The sequence below is a fragment of the Rhinoderma darwinii genome, chromosome 3 (assembly GCF_050947455.1).
Source record: "Rhinoderma darwinii isolate aRhiDar2 chromosome 3, aRhiDar2.hap1, whole genome shotgun sequence".
NCBI lineage: Eukaryota > Metazoa > Chordata > Amphibia > Anura > Rhinodermatidae > Rhinoderma > Rhinoderma darwinii.
The window spans coordinates 208,473,020-208,496,504 of record NC_134689.1 but is presented as its reverse complement, the minus strand read 5'-3'; the positions used below and the strand labels follow the sequence as shown (position 1 = coordinate 208,496,504).

General features: G+C 41.2%; 1 protein-coding gene across 2 annotated transcripts in view; it reads right to left on the bottom strand.

Annotated features, from left to right (window-relative positions):
• DNAJC2 (DnaJ heat shock protein family (Hsp40) member C2) overlaps nt 1-23,485 on the bottom strand; it is a 55,960-nt gene extending 32,475 nt beyond the window's left edge. The window contains exons 1-10 of one of the 2 annotated variants that reach the window (XM_075857318.1): nt 23,282-23,485; nt 22,177-22,367; nt 15,427-15,502; nt 11,953-12,051; nt 11,504-11,645; nt 10,249-10,329; nt 9,600-9,665; nt 9,118-9,209; nt 3,877-3,998; nt 1,655-1,804 (exon numbers count right to left, since the gene is read on the bottom strand). In XM_075857318.1, coding sequence (XP_075713433.1) covers nt 1,655-1,804; nt 3,877-3,998; nt 9,118-9,209; nt 9,600-9,665; nt 10,249-10,329; nt 11,504-11,645; nt 11,953-12,051; nt 15,427-15,502; nt 22,177-22,367; nt 23,282-23,339 — 1,077 coding nt within the window. In that variant the 5' untranslated portion in view covers nt 23,340-23,485. The remainder of the gene's footprint in view (nt 1-1,654; nt 1,805-3,876; nt 3,999-9,117; nt 9,210-9,599; nt 9,666-10,248; nt 10,330-11,503; nt 11,646-11,952; nt 12,052-15,426; nt 15,503-22,176; nt 22,368-23,281) is intronic. The other variant, XM_075857316.1, reaches the window with a different exon arrangement.

Here is a 23,485-nt window from a genome sequence, read left to right as displayed (position 1 = left end):
TTTCCCGCGAGGCAGTTTTACTGCTCGCGGGAAAAAGACGCCGACGCCTCCCATTGAAATCAATGGGAGGCGTTCTCGGGCCGTTTTTGCGACGCGGTTTCCGCGTCAAAAAACTCGGCAAAATACCCTGTGTGAACATAGCCTTATTATGCTCTGTTGTGAATTGTATACATTTGTCCTGCAATTCTTCAATAAAACAAGTTTATAAAACAAAAAAAACAAAAAAAAAAAAACTGCATGTACCTCAAAATGGTGCCATTAAAAAATACAATGAATCCGGCAAAAAAACAAGGGGAAAATAAAAATTGCTTATCATTAACACTTTCCCATCGCAGCCATTTTCACGTTCGTTTTTCCCTCTCCACTTTGCGAAAGTCATAACTTTTTTATTTTTCATCAACATTGCCGTATGGGGGCTTATTTTTTGCAGGACGAGTTGTAGATTTTCTTACAATAAAATATATTGGGAAACTGGGAAAAAATTATTTGTGGAGTGAAATTGGAAAATAGAACAGCGATTCCTCAATATTTGGGGGGGGGGGGGGGTTTGCTTTTACGGCTTTCAATGTACGGTAAAAACGTCACGTTAACTTTATTCTGCGGGTCAATAAGATTACGGCGATGCCAAATTTATATTGTTTTCTTGGGTTTCACTACTTTTCCAAGAAAAAAAGGATTGTTAAAAATAAAATTTGAGTTGTCGCCATATTCTAAGGGTCATAACTTTTACATTTTTCCGTCGAATGAGCAGTAGGAGGGCTTGTATTTTGCAGGTCCATTGGTATTTTCATTCTGGCATTTATTTTTTACGGCGTTCACCGTGTGGACTAAATAATGATATATTGTAATAGTTCATTATTTAATGGACACGTCAATACCAGTTAAGTTAATTTTTTTTACATTGTTCTTGGGGGAATATGGGCGTTGCATTACAGGGGGCCGCCCCCCTGTTTCTAGCCATTTAAATGCTGCTGTTGCTATTGAACGGGTTAAATGAGCGGGATCCAGCAGACATGCAACGTTCTATGGAGCAGGCTCAGCCGTGAGCCCACTCAATACTCCCCCACCCGACGTGCACTGTATATACACGGCGGACGTTGGGAAGGGGTTAAAGGCCAAAATAGGCTGGTCGTTAAAAGGTTAAAAATAAGCCATGTTTTTTGGATCAATCAGAAGTTCTCTGGGTTCTCTTGGTCAGTTTCCATTCTTTATCCTCTCTCTGACACAGGCTATATATATATATATATATATATATATATAGATATATATATATATATCTATATATATATATATATATATATAGGTGTTCTGAGATGCGTAGTGGTTTTGGTTCTGGTCACCGTGGTGCCCAAGGTACTGCTAGTATTGCTCATTCTGTATTGACATGTATATGCTCTCTAATATTCATGTTTTCTGTTTGCAATATAACTTTGTCTTCTGCTGGATAAGAGGACTGCTGTGCATTGTGTTTTGGAACTTTGTATGCATAATAAAATTGTATTATATTGTATTGCTATACGTGTATGCTTTCTGCGAATATTTTATGTTTTTGCTGTATAATGATTCAGTAGAAAACAAAAATAAAAGAATGTAAAAAAAATAAATAAAAAATAGGCCATGTTTTTAGCTTCTATAAAATATGATTTTAACCAACCTTGCATGTAGTACGTAGTCGCTGACGTTCCTTCTTTATGGCTTTCTTCTGTATTTCCTTTTCTTTTTTCAGAAGTTGTGCTTGCTGGCGAGCCTCCTCTTCTTCCTTCTCCTTTGCTAATCGAGCAGCTTCCAGTTCCGCCTGCCTTTGCTGTAATAATTTTACATGGTTATTACTCTTACCAACGTAGCTCAGCTCGTATTAAAATTACAGCACATCTTCAGTCATAATCCAGGTAGAATCCACAATAGTTTGTGGGTAGATGACAGATATGGTCAGGATTTAAACCACGGTACGCCTGTATCCCAGGAAGTAGCTCTTCTTATTGAGCCATTTATGGTGCTGCTAGACCGCGCCAATGATGAATCGAAGTTCTCTTAATTCTCACCTCTTGAAATTCTTTGCCTTGATTACCTAATTAGTCTCACCTTTTGGCTCCTATAAGGCTTGAGCCAGACATAGATTTTTTTTTTTTGTAGGGAATGACAAATCCCTGGACATAGGAATGCAACTATCTCACTACAAAAATAATCGCTGTGATAAATGGATGTGCAGAGGAATGCATTGAGTATCTTGAAAATTTCTTCAAAACTGCTTCAGTTAACGTGAATGTGTTTCTAGAAAAATTTTTTTTTTTTTTAGTTACAGTTAGTATATAAATGATTACATGTTGTTTTAATTTTTTTTTATTTTTTCACAAGCTAGGAAATATAAATTAGATTCTAATTTATAACATTTCCATGTGCTGGTCACTAGAGGGAGCAATTCCCAAAATTGCAGCATTGGCATGTGGTAAAGCAACCTCATTGCTTTATGCTGCAAAATTGGAGAAGACACACTCGCTCTAGTGTCCTCACACAATCCCCCCTCCTTTATCCTGGCTAGTGCCACCTTCCCTTTAAGTTATTTGTTAGTAATTGTTTTCTATTCTCTACATGCTGAGCTACACACTTGTCAGGAGCAGATTCTATTCTACAGCCTTCTTGGGTCATGTATACTTTTGACTATACTCTGTGTTCATTATTTCTATATACAGATTTTTTTGCTCTAAAACATTCTGGGAACTTTCTCTAGGTACTGATGTTGTCATGGCTTGTCCTAGATGTCCATAATTGCAGAATTGTTATTCTCTTCATAATTTATGTATATGTGACCTTTATGCTATACTGCCGCATTTCTGACTGGACCTACAGTCCTGGTTATCTTAATACAATCGATATAGTGTGTATACTTTGTTGACCCAAGTATAGTGTTACATCTTTATTAGGGATGTTTTTTGCTGTAGCACGGCCTGTTGATTTGGGCGGTGTTTTTAGAGGTCTTTAACTTTTTTGTATCAAATAAAATTTGTACTTTCTTCATTCACTCTTTTAGGTGTGCGCTCTTTGATAACTTGCTTTTTCTTGTCTATTTAATGGAAGGTACTTGGCTAATAAAAGTGTTTCTGATGTGTAGCCCTCTAAAGGGAGTCTGTCACCAGATGTCCTTATTGAACTTCCAACAGGCTATTATAGATTAGGCTAACCTGATTGACGTGTATTATGTTTTTCCACAGAGTGCCTCCTTTAAAGAGAAAAAGCTTTTATTACATTTATGCAAATGAGCATTTTGGAGCAACGAGGGCATCACCATTGCTCCAAAATGCTCTCTAGTCATTCCCCAGTACAACCACCCTCCCTCCCCCATTTTTTTTTTTATTGACAGGGGCCAGACATCGTAGGTTCACGTGTGGCCCCGTAGTGTAGTGAACGCACGCTTCCCCACATCTTAATCGGCGCATACACAGTAGTGTCAATTAGAACGATGAGCATAAAGATTACACTGCGCATGTGCAGTAAAACCTTTAAGACGTCCTCTTTACTTCAAAATGCTCATTTGCATAAATGTAATAAAAGCTTTTTCTCTTCAAAAGGGAGCACGCTGTCGAAAAACAGAATACACGTCAGAATCAGGTTAACCTAATCTATAATAGCCTGTTGGTAGTTCAATACGGACATCTGGTGACAGACTCCCCAGTATGTATTTGTTTATTGGAGGAGTTGTTTCCAGTTTTAATTAATTATTAATATTTTAGTTTTCAACTTGAACCTAATAAACAATTTGACTTGGCACCAGGGCCTGATTTCAATAACCTTTGCATTTACTACAGCTAAATAATTTGATAATTGTAGTCACAAAAATAGATACTGCTATGTTATGAAATTTCACTTTATAATACATACCTTTTCTTTTTCTTCCTGTTCTTTTCTCCTTGCATCTACCTTGGCTTTCTTTTCTGCTTCTTTTCTAGCTTTCTCTTCCTCTTTGAACTTCTTGATTCTGGGGTCACTGCTATATGCATTATCTAGAGAGGGAAAAAAACAAAACCATTGTTACATTAAAAAAAAAACAAAAAAAAAAACTGGTATAAAACTAGTATTAAAGGAGGTTTTCCAGCCATTATATATTGATGGCCTGTCAATAGCTGATGGGTCGGGGTCCGACTCGAGACCCCCACCAATCAGCTGTTTTGAAAGGGCCACAGCGCTCGGACTTTGTTACCTGTATAATCGTATTTTCGCTTTGCTCATTGGGGGGACAAAGAGGACAGTGGTTATAGGCTGCCGCCACTAGGAGGCAGACACTAAGCCAAAAGTGTTAGTACCTCCTACACCTGCTATACGCCTTCTGCAGACACTGTGCTAATTTAGATTGTAAACAAGCAGTAGGAGCAAGTAGGGTCAGAACTTAAATTTTTTTTAAAAAATCCTCTTTTCCCGCTCATGGGATGTCCTAAGGCAGTCCCCAGTGGAGCGAACAATTATCTGCAGAAGGTTGCAACCGGGAAAAACTTAAAAGAATGCAAAAAAAAGTGCTCCGTATAGGACTGAGTAAGGTATCGAGAGAAGGCTGCTATACACACCAGGACTGAAGGGGTGAACGGTGAATCAGAAAGGGCAGCACAAATGGCCTTCCTGATCTGTCGAACGATCGTAGCATTGGGTGCTGTCTGGGAAGTTGAAAGGAGAGTTGAACCGACAGAAGGAGAATGTTTATGATAGATAGGCCCAAACAAGTAGCGACCATAACCAGATGGAGTGGAGAGTATTCCCCAGGATGGGAAGGACCACCTTCGACAGGAAACGGACAGAGAACGACAGGAGAACTGCCAAATCGATTAGTGACGGCTATCAAAAAATAGGGCCACCTACCAAGTAGAAGCTGGAGAGAGAACTGCGAAGGCTTAAAAAGGAGACCACTTCATGAATCAAGAACCAGATCAAGGTTCCAAGGAGTCAGATTTGTAGGTCCTGTGGGAAATACAAGATGGGGGGAAGGTCCTCTGGCCTTGAGAATGGTTAAGAGAACTCATGTGGAGAACCCAAGGCTGTAATTTGAACACTCGTGCCATCAAATATAGTGCTTCTAACAAGTTGGTCATCATCCTCAGTGGCTCATTCAAAAAAGTTGGACCCTGACAAAATGATAGAGGCTCTTTAGATCTAGGATGGAGCAGCCAAACCCCTCCTTCTTGGGGACTGGATTAAAGAACCCCAAAACTTGTCTCCTGAAGAACGAGGATGACTATGACCTGGAGAAGTAGGTAGCCCACAGAGCAATAGCTAGGAGGAAAGAACAGAAGGAAGAGGTGTGGGGGCATGGAAACAAGGTCTATTTTGTAGCCCGAAGGGGCCATGTCCTAGACCTACATACATCAGAGATGAGAACGATCCAAGTCACCCAAAACAGAAGGATCCTGTCCACCACCCAAGCAGGCCTAAGAGGGCTTGTCTTCATAGAGGCAGGTTCATCAAAACCAGTATCAGAGGGTTGAGTACAGGGACACCAGGAAAAACATGGCTAGAAGCCTGGTTTCCTCTTTATGTTTTAATGAGCAGTCTATTCCCCGTATAACGGGTGGAAAATGGCCAAGGGACTAAATCCAAGAATAGGAGTTTTTGGAAAAATGAGCGTCTCCTTTTATTCTGGAGCAAGTGAGCGCTTTTGATGCCAGTAGCCGCTGAGATAATCTTGACCAGTCTTGGACCAAAGAGAAGGGAGTCTGCAAAGAAGAGACTCGAGTGCGTTTGAAAGCTGAATCAGCTGCCCAAGCATTGAACCAAAGAACACAGCAGATCGACACAAAGTGCAGTGGAGCAACGGTTTACCTACGCACGCTTCATGAGGAAGCATCTGCCACAAGAACGGTGGTGTCCTTGGCCGGTCAAGAGACCTATGCGTCTACTGTAGGCAAAGCTGACTTCTATGCCAGGAGGTCTACAGAACCAGGTGTTTATAGTGGGAGAAATGCCTGTCTGGTAGCGTCCACTGTTCTAGAGGACTTGAAGCAGCGAGGCAGGGACTCCTAGCATCGTACATAACTATGATGCTAGGAGCCCGGCTCCCTGCAGTGTGTTCGGTCCGGGACTTGCGGCCGAAATACGTTCCGTCCATTACGGACGTAACATGCTCGTGTGAACCCAGCCTTAGAATACACACAGCCCTTTGTCGATACATCACTGACCTACGTAACGACACAGGGCTGTTCTTTACTAATTATTCTGCCCCCTCTGTCTATTGGCCCCCCCACTAGTTCTCCCTTCCCCTTTAGTTTATCCCACCCACCTGCTTAATCTAAGGTGCGGTCACAGAATCCTATTGACCGCACCTCAGATATCTAATGTGATCCCCATCATAATATATGTGTCCACAGTCTCCTCAATGTCCGCTCTGTTCATGCTTTGCTTGTACTTGAATAGCAGCACCATTTTCTTTGCGTGAATGCCATTCCTCAACTTTCACTGAGGAATAGCATGCAGGAAATCGTGTGGCTATTCAAGTACAAGCAAAGAATGAACGGAGCGGACATTTAAAAGGCCGTGTTCCAATAGGATGCCTCAAAACCCAGGACTTCTGATGTACACCCGGGTTTAATGCATCATATTGGTCCACAGTCTCCTCAATGCCCGCCCCATTTGCCTCTTATTAGTAAAACTCCTCATTGCTCTTGCACTGCCTGAAAAAAATATGTCCCTGGAAAACCCCTTTAATTAGGTTATTAATGGTTGTCTGAGGGATGTTATGCCACGCTGAATGCACTTGGGCACAGAAATCATCAAGATTGGCTGCTTGCAGCTCCCTATGCAATTTTAGACAAAGATGTCCCAGATGTGCTCGATGGAAGACAAGTTCAGAAACACTGCAGGCCATGGTAGCACGTTTGGGCCCCACAGGCTGCTCAAAGTAGCACAAGCAACATGGGGCCTGGCGTTGTCCTGTTGAAAAAAAGTCTTCTGGGATACTTTGGAGAAATGGTTGCACCACTGCTGAGCGGTTAGCGTACCTGAAATGAAGACTAGAGGGGTCCGGCTACTGTGCATTATGCCACTCCACACAATCCCGGGAGTAGGACTGGTGTGAGATTTTCTAGTGAAGGCCTCTTCATGGCATTGCACACGTGGTCTTCAGACCAATCTCCGGCTATCATTGTGTCAGAGACTAAAGCGGGACTCATCGCTCAAGAGGATAGAATGCCACTCCAGCCTCCATTGTCATCCTGCTGTGCACCATGATAGCCTTTGAGAGTGGTGGCGTGTGGTCATTGGAACACCTGTAGCTGGATGTCTGGCTCGTAGCCCAATGTCGTGCAAACGCCTTCTGATGGTTTGTGTTAACACTGGTTGACGCCCTAGGCTTGAGACGTGATGTACAATTTCACTTGCAATACAGAATCGAACACAACGAGCCATTCTTCCAATCAGATGACTCGTCCGTGCAAGGGTTCGCCTCCGCACACCTCTTGCAGTCACTCTGTTGTTGTTCTCCCAACCTCTGGGACACGAAACGTTGAACAGTGCTGACATCTTGGCCTATGCGCGTAACGATCTGCCAGGAGTGATAAAGCAAGGTCTCTCAGACCGAGGATTCTGTCCCTCTCAGTTTGCGGCAAGTGGTGATAACTGGCACGTTGACAAACAAGGGGCATCGCACAATCATCCCACACCACTTGTTTCGATTTTTGAGGTTTTATGTGGCTAAAACAAACCTTTGCTTTCAATCTGGTTTTTATGCCCCTCACATGCCACAGATTGGAGCTAGGTGCTTGAAAATGTGATAGTTTGTAGATCTTAGCGACTTCTGCTACTTCCTTGATTTGCATAACTTTACGGCTTGCTCTTCTTCGTGTTGCAATGTCAATGTTGAGGAGTGTATTTTCTGAACATCGGCAATACCCGAAGTAACAGGACAAAAGCATAAAATAATAAATTTATACTGTCTAAGCTATCAATAGAGTGCTTATGTAAGACAAAGGAAATAGTGCAGAAAAAGTCAATCTTTATTAATACATGCAATAAGAAACTAATTTACCCCAAACAAATAAGATAGAAATATATAAAAACATCCTGGGATAAGTTCCACCATAACAACCGGTCAGGCAAGAGTGACAGTGTATCAAAAAGACTAGCAGTGGTGGGCTGTCTAAACAAGGCTCTGTGTCTAGAATCAAGCCCTAGATTATTAGGCCACAGAAGATAATGTTTTCCACATAGATCAGTTCCTTGTTTCGGACAGGTGGCAATTGGAGAAGTCACCCAGGGTGCCCCTCGACGCACGTTTCAGAGCCTTCGTCAGGATGGACCTTCTCCTGACAAAGGCTACGAAATACGTGTCGCGATGCTCACTGTGGCGATTTCGCTCATTAATGTTTTCTGTGTTTTTTTGGCATTTACTGGATGGATTTCTCTTTTTCTCGGTTGTAATCCATCAATAGTTTTGTTTTAGGTTTTTGAGCTGGTCCCGATTAGCACAGTGCCTGCCAGAAGTATATAGCCTGTGTAGGTGAAGCTAACACTTTAGGTTTCGTTTCCACCTCCTAGTGGTAGCAGCCTATAACCAAGGTCTTCTGTGTCCCCCAATGATACAAGTGGGAAATTGATAATGCCCTCAAGGCCAATATTGTCCTGGCCCTCAAGGCTTACATTACCCTACAGTCTAATCTCATAGCTTTTCCCTAGCTGTCCCAGCTAGGGAAAAGTGGACTAAGAATAATTGTTTAGATGTGAATTTAATAGAGGAATAATAATGGTGACATTTTAATTTTGGAAATATAATATACCGGTGATTTCTCAGTTACCGTCAAACTCATTTGAATTCCAAAATATCTAGTAAATACAGTGCTTTACACTAAGGCACGGTTACAAAAATATATTTCTTAACATAAAGCAGTATAACATATATAAGCAGGAATTATCAATGGAATGTTTCTATTGTACTAAAGGTGTTCTATATAATAACGCTAAATTAGCAAAGCATTGAACAAGCTCTAACTTTGGAATATATTCAGACTCAAGCACTGATCTAAGGAAATGAGAAAACCAATGTTATTAAGTAGCTGCTAATACATCTAAAAGTTTACATGAATAGAGGATTGATAGTAGCAGAAAATGCTGCATATGTTCACGTCAGAGATAAATTCTACTTACCAACTAATGTTCTAATCCTATTCATTTCTTCTTTTTTCCTTTGCGCTCGGGCGGCTCGGTTCTGTTTTTCAATCCACCTCCTCTCATCACGACTGACAACACAAATATAAGAGACAATGAATCTAATGAGGTACTGTATTTTTGCCTTTTACAAGATAGATTAATCACGATCAACATTATTAGTAGCAGAACAGTAGTGTAATAACGGTCACGCTAACATGTAGAGCTAGAGAAATTAAGACCACAAGCAATACGTTTTCTGACGTTTCTAATGAATTGCCGTTGTCTACTGTGTATGAACATATCTGACATTCTAATACATGTTCTTAAGGTCTATGTAAAATCGTGCTTCATGGAAAACAACACCTCATGCTGCCCCTAATTCAACCTATTTGAATCTCAACTATGACATGCCAGGTCACGATATAGAAGACACATGAAAGACAGCCACATTGCATCTAGGAAATGTAAATATGATTTACCATTCTGCCTTTTCTTTTTCTTCTTCATCCAAGTAAGAGAATTCTCTCCAAGAATCAAAATTGTACCTAGCATGAAAACACCCCCCACAAAACTGAAGTAAAATTAATAGATCAGTGATCAGAGACACTTGACATGTAATAGCATAAGTCTTATACTGAGAAAGAGGTTAAAAACTAAAACGTTCAAACTTCTGACATGTCAGAAGTTTTGATTGGTGGGGGTCCGAGCACGGAGACCCCCACCAATCGCTAAGATGAAACGGCAAAAGTGCTCGGATGATTGCTCAGCCGCTTAGTTTCTGTTCAGCTTTTTCTGGAAATCAATGTAGCGGAGAACGGACTCAATAGAAAGTCTACGAGCCCGCACTGCAATACATCGGCTTTCCGGAAAAAAGCGAACAGAAACAAAGTGGCTGATCGCTTACACGAGAACTTCTGCCGCTTTGTTCTAGCGAGTAGTGGGGGTCTCAGTGCTCGGACCTCCACGAATCAAAACTTCTGACATGTCAAAAGTTAGTTGATTGTTTAGTTACCCTTTAATGTTTATTTAAATGTAATTCTTCAGAAAAGAAAAAAAAAAATTGTGGAAACTAATCCAGAGGTTTCATAGTGCTCAATGGTTTCATTTACATCTGAAAGACAAACATACCAAAAAGAATAAAACGCATCTACATCTTCAATGGAGGTGTTCATATTGCCAAGTTTTGGAACATTTTTCTGGTTTGACCACCTGGAACGGGTAAATATATTTGTTACAATGTTATAGTTAACAGCACACGTAACGGAAAAAGAAGCATCTACAAAATATTTGATATAAAAGTGATGGTCACAAGAGGACAACCCCTTTCTATATGCCCCATTAGGGATCCTCCTCTAAGAGCCAGAACAAAAGGCTGCTGGAAACAGCTCCCCCCTGGCAGACTCATATGTATTACATGGTCAAACATTCATTTAAATGGGTGCCATGTAATACTACATTTCCCTAGCAGCCATGCACAGCGATCTCAGTGGTAATAGTTGGCAGCTGGAAATGAAAGCAGCCAAGTTTAGGCCTCCTTCAGACACTTTTTTTCCTGTGTTTTAAATTGCATGTAACAAAACTGCCATGTGCTAACAAGCGTTTTTTTGTGCTATTCTTTTTTTTCAGTGCCATTCTGCACAGGCATTTTTGCTGAAGTTTTTGATGTCCTATAGAGAAGACAATGGAAAAGGCCATGAAAAACGCCATATCTAGTGCATACTGCGTTTTGGGTAAAAAAAAAAAATAATATATATAAAAACGCCACAAATCACATGTATGTAGGATCTCTCATATTTTACTATAGATTTTAAAGGGAATCTGTCACCAGGTTTACGCTACTCTGAGGGCAGCATAAAATAGTGAGAAACCCCGATTCCAGCGGTGTTACTTGTAATATTACTTTGTAGTATTTCGTCGTTTCGTTTTCATAAAAGCCCGTTTATCTCCTGCAGCGCTGGCCGAGCGTATTTATGAGCGGCTTCTCCCCCCGCTGATTGTCAGCTTTATCCCTATGCATAGTATGGGGAGAAAGCGGTCAATCAGATGGGGGTGAGCGGAGAAAGACACAGCTCATGAATATTGGGGAGTCTTGAGCGCGAGCACATCATTGAGATAACTCCTGGCTTGGCTCATGTTGCAGGAGACACACAAAAATTATGTGAATATTACAAAGTAAGCGATACACAGCTGAAATCAGGGTCTCGGGGACCGCTTTATGCTGCCTCAGATAGGGCAGCATAAACTTGTCAAGAGATTCCCTTTAAAGTAATATCTGGCTGCAGCATTGTCCCTCAAACTATTGTGTGAACTGGGGCCCCTCATGTAAATATTTTTCTTCTACATGTAAAGACTTGGCTGTCAGCCTCTGTTATAAATTTCTTACCTGCTATTTCTCTCAAACACTGGAGAAAATACTACAAAGAAATTGTCTTTTCCCTCACTTTTCGAAGGGACAGAATTTTCAAAGGTGGGATCAATACTGTTGAAGGCTCTTCTCTTCACAGGGTCAGATAGAATTTCATTTGCTAAAACACCAAAACCGCAAAAATGGTTAAAATAACTAAACCATAATATTTTTTTTTGCAATAATAGATAATCTACAAATCTTGGAGACAGACATTTATACTCCACTATTTCCTATCATTAACATTGATCCTGCAAAGAATATTGATAAAATAAAAGTCAAGATATATATGGCAAACCAGACATTTTAGACAAGATTGCATGGGACTTGTATGGTTATTGCAGGTCTTCCCAATATTCCGTACAAAAGACTTATTGTTAGTGGGAACGATGAGGAGTCAATGAGTGTTTAATCTCTGGAAAGCTTACCTTTAGTAATACACGTGAAATAGTCATTATCGCCTTCAACTATTTGCTCTCCTGCCGCTTTTCTCTTGTCAGGGTGGTGTTTCAGAACCATTGCTTTATCTGGCCAAAAAAGAAGAAAAAACTGTTTTCACAAAATAGACTTGACATATTGAAGTTAATATCCGCCATTTAACACTATTCTGTTTTGAAGAGGTTGTTCAGAATTAGTAAAAAATGGGTCTGCTTTCTTTTCTCAGAACAGTGCCAATCTTGTCCATTGGTTGTGTCTGGTATTCATGTGAACGATTGTTGGACTGCAATACCAAATACGGCCCATGGACAAGAGTGGGTATGTTTCAGGGTGGGTGGTGGTCTTTCAGGAAAAATACTTTTTTTCTTATCCCAAACAATCCCTTTAAGCCTTAAAATTCTGTGCTGATTAACTACTGAATATATCTTTGTTTTTGTGATACAGAGCTCCTAATTCCCAAAAGGATTGGAGGCACAACCACAGGGACATAATAGAAGGACAGTAAGATGGAACAGTAGGGCAGGGAAGGCGACAGACGTAACAGGTATGTAGGTACACAAAGGGGTTGGGGACACGGCGCCATCCATCAGCATAGTAGTGACAGACGTGCTGATTTCAATGGTCTGTCACTTATATGTGAGTGTTCAGGCGTTGCGCTGCTCAAGACGAGCTACTGCGGATTGCAAAGCTGCCAATCAGTGGCTGAAGGAGCGGAAGCTCATGAATACGATAGACTCCTTCCTCACAGCATTTGCATCGCACTGCAACAATTAAACTGTAAGTCCTCAAAAAACACATTATTTACACTTAAGTGACAGACCGCTGAAATAAGCGTGTCTGTCACTACTTTATGCTGCCCTCAGAGAGGGCAGCATAAAGTCGTCGTCAGGTTTCCCAGAATTCCAGTTTAAAGCATTTTCCACTGGATAGGTGATAAACGCTGGACTAGTGGATGTCTGACAGTTGGGGCCCCCATTAATCGCTAGAACTGGGGACCCTGGTTACCCAGCCACAAAAAGCATCTAGGAGTAGTTTGAATAGAGCGGAGGTCGAGCATGTGCCCTGCAGCTCCATTTAAAGTGTATAGCACTGACAAAAACGTCAGAAAACTCACGCCCCTGTGGTTTCTGTATTTCTTTCCGACTTTATCCATGGTCTCAGGAAGAAGATGAAGTTGAAAACTGCAGCAGAGCTCGAGAGCCATCGGCTCCATGCACAACTCGCCCTATCACTGTTCTGCCAGCTTGAGCCTGTCACTCTGCGCAGTACTATCTCCCGGATGCCTGCTCCTGCCCCCATCTGTAGTTCGGAGTTAGGTGGCGCTCTGTAGAGTGGATTTTTTTGCAAGTCTACCGGGGGAGGCTGGGCCTGATTGGGTGTACATAGGTGGGGTTTCGGTGACTATGGGGGCATTCTGTTTGCTACAATTATTTTGTAGGCATTATGTGGGCATGCTTACTGATTGAGTTTAAGATCTGTAGAGGCAAGTGGCTGGAAGAATCTTTCATGGCGGTCTGGGTCCAGTGGAGGAGAAATGGAAAGAAAAAAATGTCCCTATTCAGAGAAGACATCACCTGTAAGTCACTGAATGTAATTGTTGTATATTCTGCCTATGACTGCATCTAATCAGTTCTGGATTCTCCTGTATGTTCTGTAGCGCTAAATTAAATCTAAAAAGTAATATATATCCTGGTACCGTGTCTTTTAAGACCCTAGAAATGCCCCCAATTACTTACACACCATTCCCCCCATGGTCCCGTCACAACTCGGTACCAAGTAGATCTCAAGATTCTTCCATGGTAAGAAAGCAGACCTCCACCTATTTAAGGTTGACTACCCCTGCTTTATACTTTTTCTTCTCTTTAGATAAACTTCTGGCTTTGGCTCAAATAACTGCCACAAAAACTGCATGTGTGATTACAACCTAAAGCTAAGTGACAGGTTTTAATTGAAGGCTTTCTACCTTTCAACAACTGGTCAAATATTCCCTTAGGGTGTGTTCTCATCAGCGTTCAGTTTCCGTTGATGGGTTTAGTGTTTCACGATACATCGAAATTTTTATACTATTTCGATATTGTGCACCCTCAAACGGTTCAATTCCATTAATTGATGTACTTCGATACTAAGCTGTGCGGGCGCACAGCTAAGTATAGTAACACATAAATGTTGTTAGAGCGGGGCTGCAGCTGTGTAATACAGTCATTGCCCTACTCCTGAAAAGATTGCACGCGGTCAGCATGAAGTGATGCGACCAGCGCTGCACTAATGATTGCTGGCACTGGAGATAGAACATGGCGGGCGCACTACAAAACATCCAATGTTCTGTCTTCAGTGCCTGGCATGGCAGGAGGCGATGTCTTATTCTCCTGTCGCTCCGGTGAAGGAACTGCGGGAGAGTGACGTCACAGCGTGATCTTGCGAGATCACGCGGTGCTGTGAATAAAGTAGGGCATGAATAAAGAGAACTGTATGACGCTGATTGGTCAGCGTCATACACATTTCTTTACAATGGCCACTTGGTGAAAAGTAAAAAACTAAAATTAGCATAAAACGAAAAATAAACGTTTTAAAAAACAAAACAAAACAAAAAAAAAAAACCTGTGGTCTACATTAAAGCGCCTATTAGATTAGGCAGGAGATAGGGCAGTTATAAACTGGTGACAGAGCCTCTTTAAAAATAAATAAAGTAACGGTAAATAAAAAAAACACTTTTTTTTTACAATAAACATTAAAATAAGTCTCAATACATAAAATATACACATTCGGTATTGTCGCAAGCGTAATAACAAATTTATAGCGTCATTTATGAGGTCTACGCGGTTATAAAATAAAAACTGTTTTCTTTAATACGAGGTATTATGAATTTTGAACCTCCATGTGCCTCACATTAATAGTAATTAACCCAATCATGTACCTCACAGATTAACCCAATGTTGTCCAATATGACTGAGGAACATGATGGGGTTAATTACTATTAATGTGAGGCACATGGAGGTTCAAAATTCAACACACCATGCGCCTCACCTCAGAAAACGGAAAAACTTTTTTTTTTTTATTACTGTTGGCAAAGTATCGTTTTGGTATCGAGTATCGCAATACTACATGAAGTATCGGTATCAAAGTCCAAATTCTGGTATTGTGACATCCCTAGATGGGTTCTGTTAAAACGTTTCCGTCTGAGGAACCCATCAACAGAAAGGCAAACGGAAACCATAGCTTCCGTTTGCATTACCATTTCAATGGTAATGCTTCCGTGGCAAATGGTTTCCATTTGTCTCCGTCCGTATGCTTTCCGTTTTTTTTGGGCGGAAACAATAGCGTAGTCTGACGGAACCCATGACCGGAAACCTAACGCTGATGTAAACAGCCCCTTATGCATTTAGAAAAAATTATGTTCTCTCAAGAGAATCCAGAAAACCACACACAGCAATTCATCCACAGAACAGAAGTTCCTTTTTACTTACGAGCTGCTTTAATCTGTTTCTGCGTGGCTTTGTACCTCAGGCTCTTCAGTCCAAGCACTGCGTAATGATCCTGGTTCTAAAAACAAACACACATTTACATCTTAAAAGAAACATCCATACCATTATTAACAGGTTTTAATCCCTCAACCCGTTAGTGACCGCCAATACGCCTTTTAACGGCGACCACTAATGGGCTTTATTCTGATGCATAAGCCTTTTTACGTCGCTGCATCAGAATAAAGTAAATCTCCCTGCTCTCAGCTGCCAGAGGTAGCTGAGGGCGTCCCTGCTCGACCGGGTGAGATCGATATTAGTATCGATCTCACCCGTTTAACCCTTCAGATGCGGCGCTGAATAGCGTGCACCGCATCTGAGTAGTTTTGGAGAGAGGGAGGGATCACCCTCTCATCCAATTGACACCCGGCGATAAGATCACCGAGTGTCTGTGTCTCCGATTGCAGCCGGGGGCCTAATAAAGGCCCCCAGGTCTGCCTGCAGTGAATGGCCGCTGGGTCGGACAGGCAGTAATACACTGCAATACAAAAGCATTGCAGTGTATTATAATAGCGATCGGAGAATCGCATATTAAAGTCCCCTAGTGGGACTAGTATAAAAGTTAAAAAAAAGTTTAAAGTTAATTTTAAAAAAAAATGTGAAAAAAAATGAAAAACCCACTTTTTCCCCTTACAAAATGCTTTACTATTAAAAAAACCAAAATAAAAGTAAAAAAGTGAGACATATTTGGTATCGCCGCGTCCGTAACGACCCCAACTATAAATCTATTACATTATTTAACCCGCACGGTGAACGCCGTAAAAAAATGTAATAAAAAACTATGGAAAAAGTTGCTGTTTTCTGTGAATCCTGACTTTAAAAAAATATGATTAAAAAATGATCAAAAAGTCGCATCGACCCCAAAATGGTACCAATAAAAACTACAAGTCTTCCCGCGCAAAAAAAAGGCTCTCATACAACCGTATCAGCGAAAAAATAAAAAAGTTATGGCTCTTCAAATATGGAGACAAAGATTTTGAAAAAAAAAGTGTTTTTACTGTGTAAAAGTAGTAAAACCATACAAACTATACAAATTTGGTATCGTTGCAATCGTAACAACCCGCCGAATAAAGTTATTGTTATTTATATCACACGGTAAACGGCGTAGAATTAGGACGCAAAAAAGAGTGGCGAAATTTCAGGTTTTTTTCTATTTTTCCAAAAAAAAGTTAATAAAAGTTAATCAATAAATAATATGTACCTCAAAATGGTGCTATTAAAAAATACAACTTGTCCCGCAAAATATAAGACCTTATACAGCTATGTCGACGCAAAAATAAAAAGGTTATAGCTCTTGGAATGTGACGATGGAAAAACGTAAAAAAATGGCTTGTCATTAAGGTCTAAAATAGGCTGGTCATTAAGGGGTTGACTACACATTACAATATAGTTGGGGCTGCCGGATCCAGATTTATCTTGGCCAAAATAATGACAAAAGGACACCGTTTTGCCATATGGTTTGTCATTAACCCCTTAAGGACGCAGCCTAGTTTTGGCCTTAAGGCTCAGAGCCCATTTTTCAAATCTGACATATTTCACTTTATGTGGTAATAACGTCGGAATGCTTAAACCTACCCAAGCGATTCTGAGATTGTTTTCTCGTGACACATTGGGCTTCATGTTCGTGGTAAAATTTGGTCGATATATTCAGTGTTTATTGGTGAAAAATTGCAAAATTTAGAGAAAATTTTGAAAAAATTGCATTTTTCAGAATTTAAATGCATCTGCTTGTAAAACAGACGGTTATACCACCCAAAATAGTTACTAGTTCACATTTCCCATATGTCTACTTTAGTTTGGCATCGTTTTTTGAACATTATTTTATTTTTCTTGGACGTTACAAGGCTTAGAACATAAACAGCAATTTCTCATATTTTTAAGAAAATTTCAAAAGCCTTTTTTTTAAGGTACCTCTTGAGTTCTGAAGTGGCTTTGTGGGGCCTATGTATTAGAAACCCTGATAAAACACCCCATTTTAAAAACTAGACCCCTCAAAGTATTCAAAACAGCAGTTATAAAAATTTTTAACCCTTCAGGCATTTCACAGGAATTAAAGCAAAGTGGAGGTGAAATTAGCAAATTTCATTTTTCTTGCTGAATTTCAATTTTATTCATTTTTTTTTCTGTAACACGGAAGGTTTTACCAGAGAAACACTACTAAATATGTATTTTCCAGATTCTGCAGTTTTTAGAAATGTCCCACATGTGGCCCTACTGCGCTCGTGGACTAAAAGACAAGCCCTAGAAGCAAAGAAGCACCTAGTGCATTTTGAGTCCTCTTTTTTATTAGAATATATTTTAGGCAGCATGCCAGGTTTGAAGAGGTGTTGAGGTGTCAAAACAGTAGGAATCCCCCAATAGTGACCCCATTTTGTAAACTACACCCCTCAAGGAATTCATTTAGGGTTGTTGTTACCATTTTGACAGCACATTTTTTTCACAGCACGTATTTGAATTGGGCTCTGAAATGAAAAAAATGACATTTTTTCCAATAAAATGTCATTTGTGATCAAAATTTCTTATTTTCACAGGGAATAAAATACCCCATTTTGTTGCCCAATTTGTCCTTAGTGTGGCAGTACCCCATTTGTGGTGATAAACTGCCGTTTGGGCCCATGGGAGGGCTCAGAAGGAAAGGAGCGCTATATGTTTGTTGGAGTCCAGATTTTGTTGGATTGGTTTTCGGGTGCCATGTCGCATTTGCAGAGCCTCAGAGGTATCAAAGCAATGGAAACCCACCAAAAGTGACCCCATTTTGGAAACTACACCCCTCAAGGAATTCATTTATGGTTGTTGTTAGCATTTTGACCGCACAGTTTTTTCACAGCACCTATTTCAATTGGGCTGTGACATTAAAAAAAATGTCATTTTTTTCCAATAAGATGTAATTTTTTACCAAAATTTCTTATTTTCACAGGGAACAAAATACTCAATTTTGTTGCCCAATTTCTCCTGAGTGCATCAATACCCCATTTGTGGCAATAAACTGCCGTTTGGGCCCATGGGAGGCCTCAGAAGGGAAGGAGCGCTGTGTGTTCTTTGGAGTACAGATTTTGCTGGTTTGGTTTTCGTGTGCCATGTCGCATTTGCAGAGCCCCAGAGGTATCAAAGCAATGGAAACCCACCAGAAGTGACCCCATTTTGGAAACTACACCCCTCAAGGAATTCATTTATGGGTAATGTGACCATTTAGACCCCATAGTTTCTTCACAGAACTTATTTGAATTGGGCTGGGAATTTAAAAAAAATATATTTTTTCCAATAATATGTCATTTTAGCTCAAAAATTCTTATTTTCACAAGAAATAAAATACTCAATTTTGTTGCCCAATTTGTCCTGAGTGCGGCAATACCCCATTTGTGGTGATAAACTGCCGTTTGGGCCCATGGGAGGCCTCAGAAGGGAAGGAGCGCTGTGTGTTCTTTGGAGTACAGATTTTGATGGATTGGTTTTCGGCTGCCATGTCACATTTGCAGAGCCCCAGAGGTATCAAAGCAATAGAAACCCACCACAAATGACCCCATTTTGGAAACTACACCCCTCAAGGAATTCATTTATGGGTAATGTGACTATTTAGACCCCATACTTTTTTCACAGAACTTATTTGAATTGGGCTGGGAATGAAAACAAAATTCTTTTTGTCAAATAATATGTAGTTTTGGCTGAAAATTTCTTATTTTCACAAGAAACAAAATACCCCATTCTGTTGCGCAATTTGTTCTGAGTGCCGCAATACCCCATTTGTTGTGATAAACTGCCGTTTGGGCCCATGGGAGGGCTCAGAAGGAAAGGACCACCATTTGGCCTACTCTGGATTTTCTAGTGCGAAGTCATGTATGCAGAAGCCCCTGAGGTACCAGTACAGTTGAAACCCACAAGAAGTGACCCCGTTTTAAAAACGACACCCTTAAGGCATTCATCTAGAGGTGTAGTGAGCATTTTGACCAGAGACCTACACCCCATAAACTGTAATGTGGGTTCTCCCGGGTACGGCAATACCCTACATGTGGCTGTTATCAGCTGCCTGGACACACAGCAGGGCCCAGAGGGGAAAGACGAGGGGGGATAAGCTGTGCGGAGTGCATCAGGGTAAGTAAAATTGGGGTAAATTATAAACCAAGGGATGTATGATAAATTTGAAAACACTTTCATACAGAGCTCTGGTTATTCGGGACACGTGTCACATTGATATATAGTGTCATCCCTTATCCCCCTCTTATAGCAGACTTTGCACCTCTTTTGACTTTTTCCCTTCTTGCCAGTTTGGGGAACTTCCCCTGGAAAGTGTTGCCCTGGTACGATGCGTGTGGGCTCGCTTCCAGAAGTACTGGGTGCCCCCCCTTCTTGGTCCCTAAAGATTAGGTTCTTGATAATCACCTCTTGAAATTCCAGGAAAGTTCGCGTCTGGCCTGCACATCGACGTAGCACGTACGCATTGTACAAAGCCATCTATATGATGTTCCCGGCCTGCTTCTTATACCACACCGCATGGCGCTGTAGGGCTTCAGGGCTTGATCTTACAAGTCCATCACTCCCATGTACCTATTGTAGTCCAGGATGCAGTCTGGTTTGGGGGTGGCCTTTCCTTCATATAGCCTAAACCTGTAGGTATACCCGGATGCACTCTCGCAGCTTATACATCTTCACACCATACCTTGCCCTCTTACCCGGCAGGTACTCGCGGAATTGAACCCTCCCTTTAAAATGTACCAGGGACTCATCAATAGAAATACACTTCTCGGGGTGTATGCTGGGGAAAACCGGGCACTGGAACGGTCTAATAGGGGTCTCCGTTTAGACAAACGGTCAAAACTGGGGTAATCTCGGGGTGGGCACGGCTCATTATCAGTATAATGTAAGAAGCGAAGTATTGCCTCATTTATTTATTTTTTTAGGTTCCAGTTCAGTTCTGAAGTTGCTTTGAGGGGCCCATATATTAGAAACCCCTATCAAATACCCCATTTTAGAAACTAGACCCCTCAAAGTATTCACAACAGCATGTAGAAAGTTTATGAACCCTTTAGGTGTTTCACAAAAATTTAGAGCAAAGTAGAGGTGAAATGTACATTTTTTTTTTGTCAGAAAATCCTCTTTTATACCATTTTTTTTATAACACAAAAGGATTTATCAGAGAAACACAACTCAATACTTATTGCCCAGATTCTGCAGTTTTGAGAAATATCCCACATGTGGTCCTAGTGCGGTAATGGACTGAAGCACCGGCCTCCGAAGCAAAGGAGCACCCAGTGGATTTTGAGGCCTCTTTTTTATTAGGCACCATGTCCGGTTTGAAGAGGTCTTGTGGTGCCAAAACATTGGGAACCCCCCAAAAGTGACCCCAATTTGGAAACTAGACCCCTTGAGGAATCCATTGCAGTTTTCTTGGGGTGCATGCAGCTTTTTGATCAGTTTTTATTCTATTTTTAGGTGGCGTGGTGACTAAAAAACAGCAATTCTACTATTGTTTTTTTTTTCGTTTTTTTTTACAGCGTTCACCGTGCGCTATAAATGACATATTCACTTTATTCTGCGGGGCGATACGATTACGGCGATACCAGATGTTTATAGGTTTTTTATGTCTTATGGCGTTTGCACAATAAAATAAGTTTTGTAAACAATCATTCACTTTTTGTGTTACCTTATTCTAAGAGCCAGAACGTTTTTATTTTTCAATCAATAAAGCCGTGCGAGGACTTATTTTTTGCGTAACGAACTGTAGTTTCGATCAGTACCATTTTTAGGTACATGCGACTTTTTGATCTCTTTTTATTCCATTTTTTGGGAGGTGAAGTGACCAAAGAATTGTGATTGTGGTACGGTTTATTATTATTTTATTTTATGGCGTTCACCGTGCGGGATAAATAATGAAATAATTTTGTAGTTCAGGCCGTTACGGACGCGGCGATACCAATTATGTATAGTTTATTTGTTTGTTTATATATTTTTATTAATAATAAAGGACTGATAAGGGAAAAGGTGGGATTTTTACTTTTATTACTTTTAAATCTTTTATTTTCTAATTTTTACACATCTTTTTTTAACTTTTTTTTCACTTTATTACTTTGTCCCACTAGGGGACATGAGGGCAGGAGGCCCTGATCGCTATTCTAATACACTGCACTACATGCGTAGTGCAGTGTATTAGAACTGTCAGCTACTCACTGACAGCAAGCATAGTGGGTCCTGACGTTGTCAGGACCCACTAGGCTTCCGTCTATGGCATAGCCGGACGCCATTGTTTGGTGTCCGGTTGCCATAGTCACCATCGCCGGCCGCTATCGCGTAGCAGGCCGGCGATGGCAGCTTAACCCCTAAAAAGCCGCGATCTCTATAGAACGCGGCTTTTAAGGGGTTAATCAGCGGGGACACAGCGATCTGTCCCCGCTGTAGGAGCTGTGACAGCTGCTGAACAAGACAAGAGCGTCACAGCTCCTGTATGTGTCGGGAGGACGGCCGAAACGGCCGTTACTCCCGAGACGTACTATTACGGCATGGAGCGCGAACGATACAGCTGCCATGACGTAATAGTACGTCAAGGAGCGGGAAGGGGTTAAAGTCTATGGGCACATTGGCATATACAGAAGGAGATTTTTCCATCGTATACACAGACATTTGTGGGAAGTGTATGAATACATAAAGTATATTACAAGGTTACACAACTCTATTATACAATGATTTCTTTACATAAAAACTAACCTTCCAGTCTTTCGGATCAAGGGTTTTCAAAAGTGCAAATTCCTCCAGCTGAAACTCTTCATCCTCAGACTCTTCGGAGGTCTCCTTCTCATCCTCCAGCTCCTGAAATGAGGCGGACACATTTCTGTTCCTGCGTTTAATGAACGCTTCAAACCATCGTCCCACTGGTTCAACTTGACACAGCAACGAAGCTGACGAAAAACACACAAAAGACACAAGTTAGGAAACATACAGCAGACTGGAAAAGATCCATAGCAAATTCTATATGGACACAACGTAACGTCACATAAATGCATTCATTACATTAGAGATTATAGGATATCCTCTTCCATTGTAAAATAAGTACTTGTGCGTGTACTGGACTCTGGCTGTGATCTAACGCAACGCAGATATTAGGCTATGTTCACATTATCATTTATTTCCAATTAGTTGGGAGTTTCTTTCCCAAAAACAACTTAGATGTAATAACTTTTATCTGGATTCTGTGTGTCAGATATACGCAGGACATGCTCTCAGCCGAGCCGTCAGTTCAGCAAAACTGACGGAATCAGCTAAGAGAACAATACAGCTTTTACACAAAAAAAAAAATGATAAAACAAAAAAAAATCATTCAAAAGAGTACATAGCCTATAAAAGGTGCCCATTGCCACACATGCCAATTAATTTCCCCAATACCCTTTTCAACAAAATGTTCGGAGAAATATTCAGGGTTTCTACTGAAGACAAAATTGTGGTTGAAGAACGATCTGCTGGAAGTGATTCCCGGCTGCTACTTATTACTACCAGCTGAGAGTTGTATGATCCGCACTAGTCAGGACAAGGTCTGGCCTCAGTGGTAATTGCTGAGGTAATGGCAGAGATGGTCAGGTCACCGAGCAGTCTGTGAAGGCCTCTGCCTGGTAATAATGCATTTCTATTTCTTCATAACATCACTACATGACCACCATGTGTCTCAGCGCCCCCCACAGGCCTGTGAATGAGCCGATACTACGCCATTTGACTGACACCCGCAATCCTCGCATTAGCGGCGCGCAGTCTGCACACCCTGCCTGTTTGGCCTTGTAGTAGACGGCAGAGAAGCCAGGTATAAGCGGCCAGGACGTACCTGCACTCAGGGGCCTGATGACGGCTGTACAGAGCTCTGGCAGCGCTTCTAGCAGCATGGTGCCGGCCTGAGGACGCCAGTCAGCGGTAGACTGCGTTACTGCTCCCGGCACTCACCCACAAAGCCGCATGGAGGAAGCACAGAGCACTTCCAGGTCACGAGTGTCACACTCAATCCTGTCCGGGCTGCAGCATATTCCCCGTA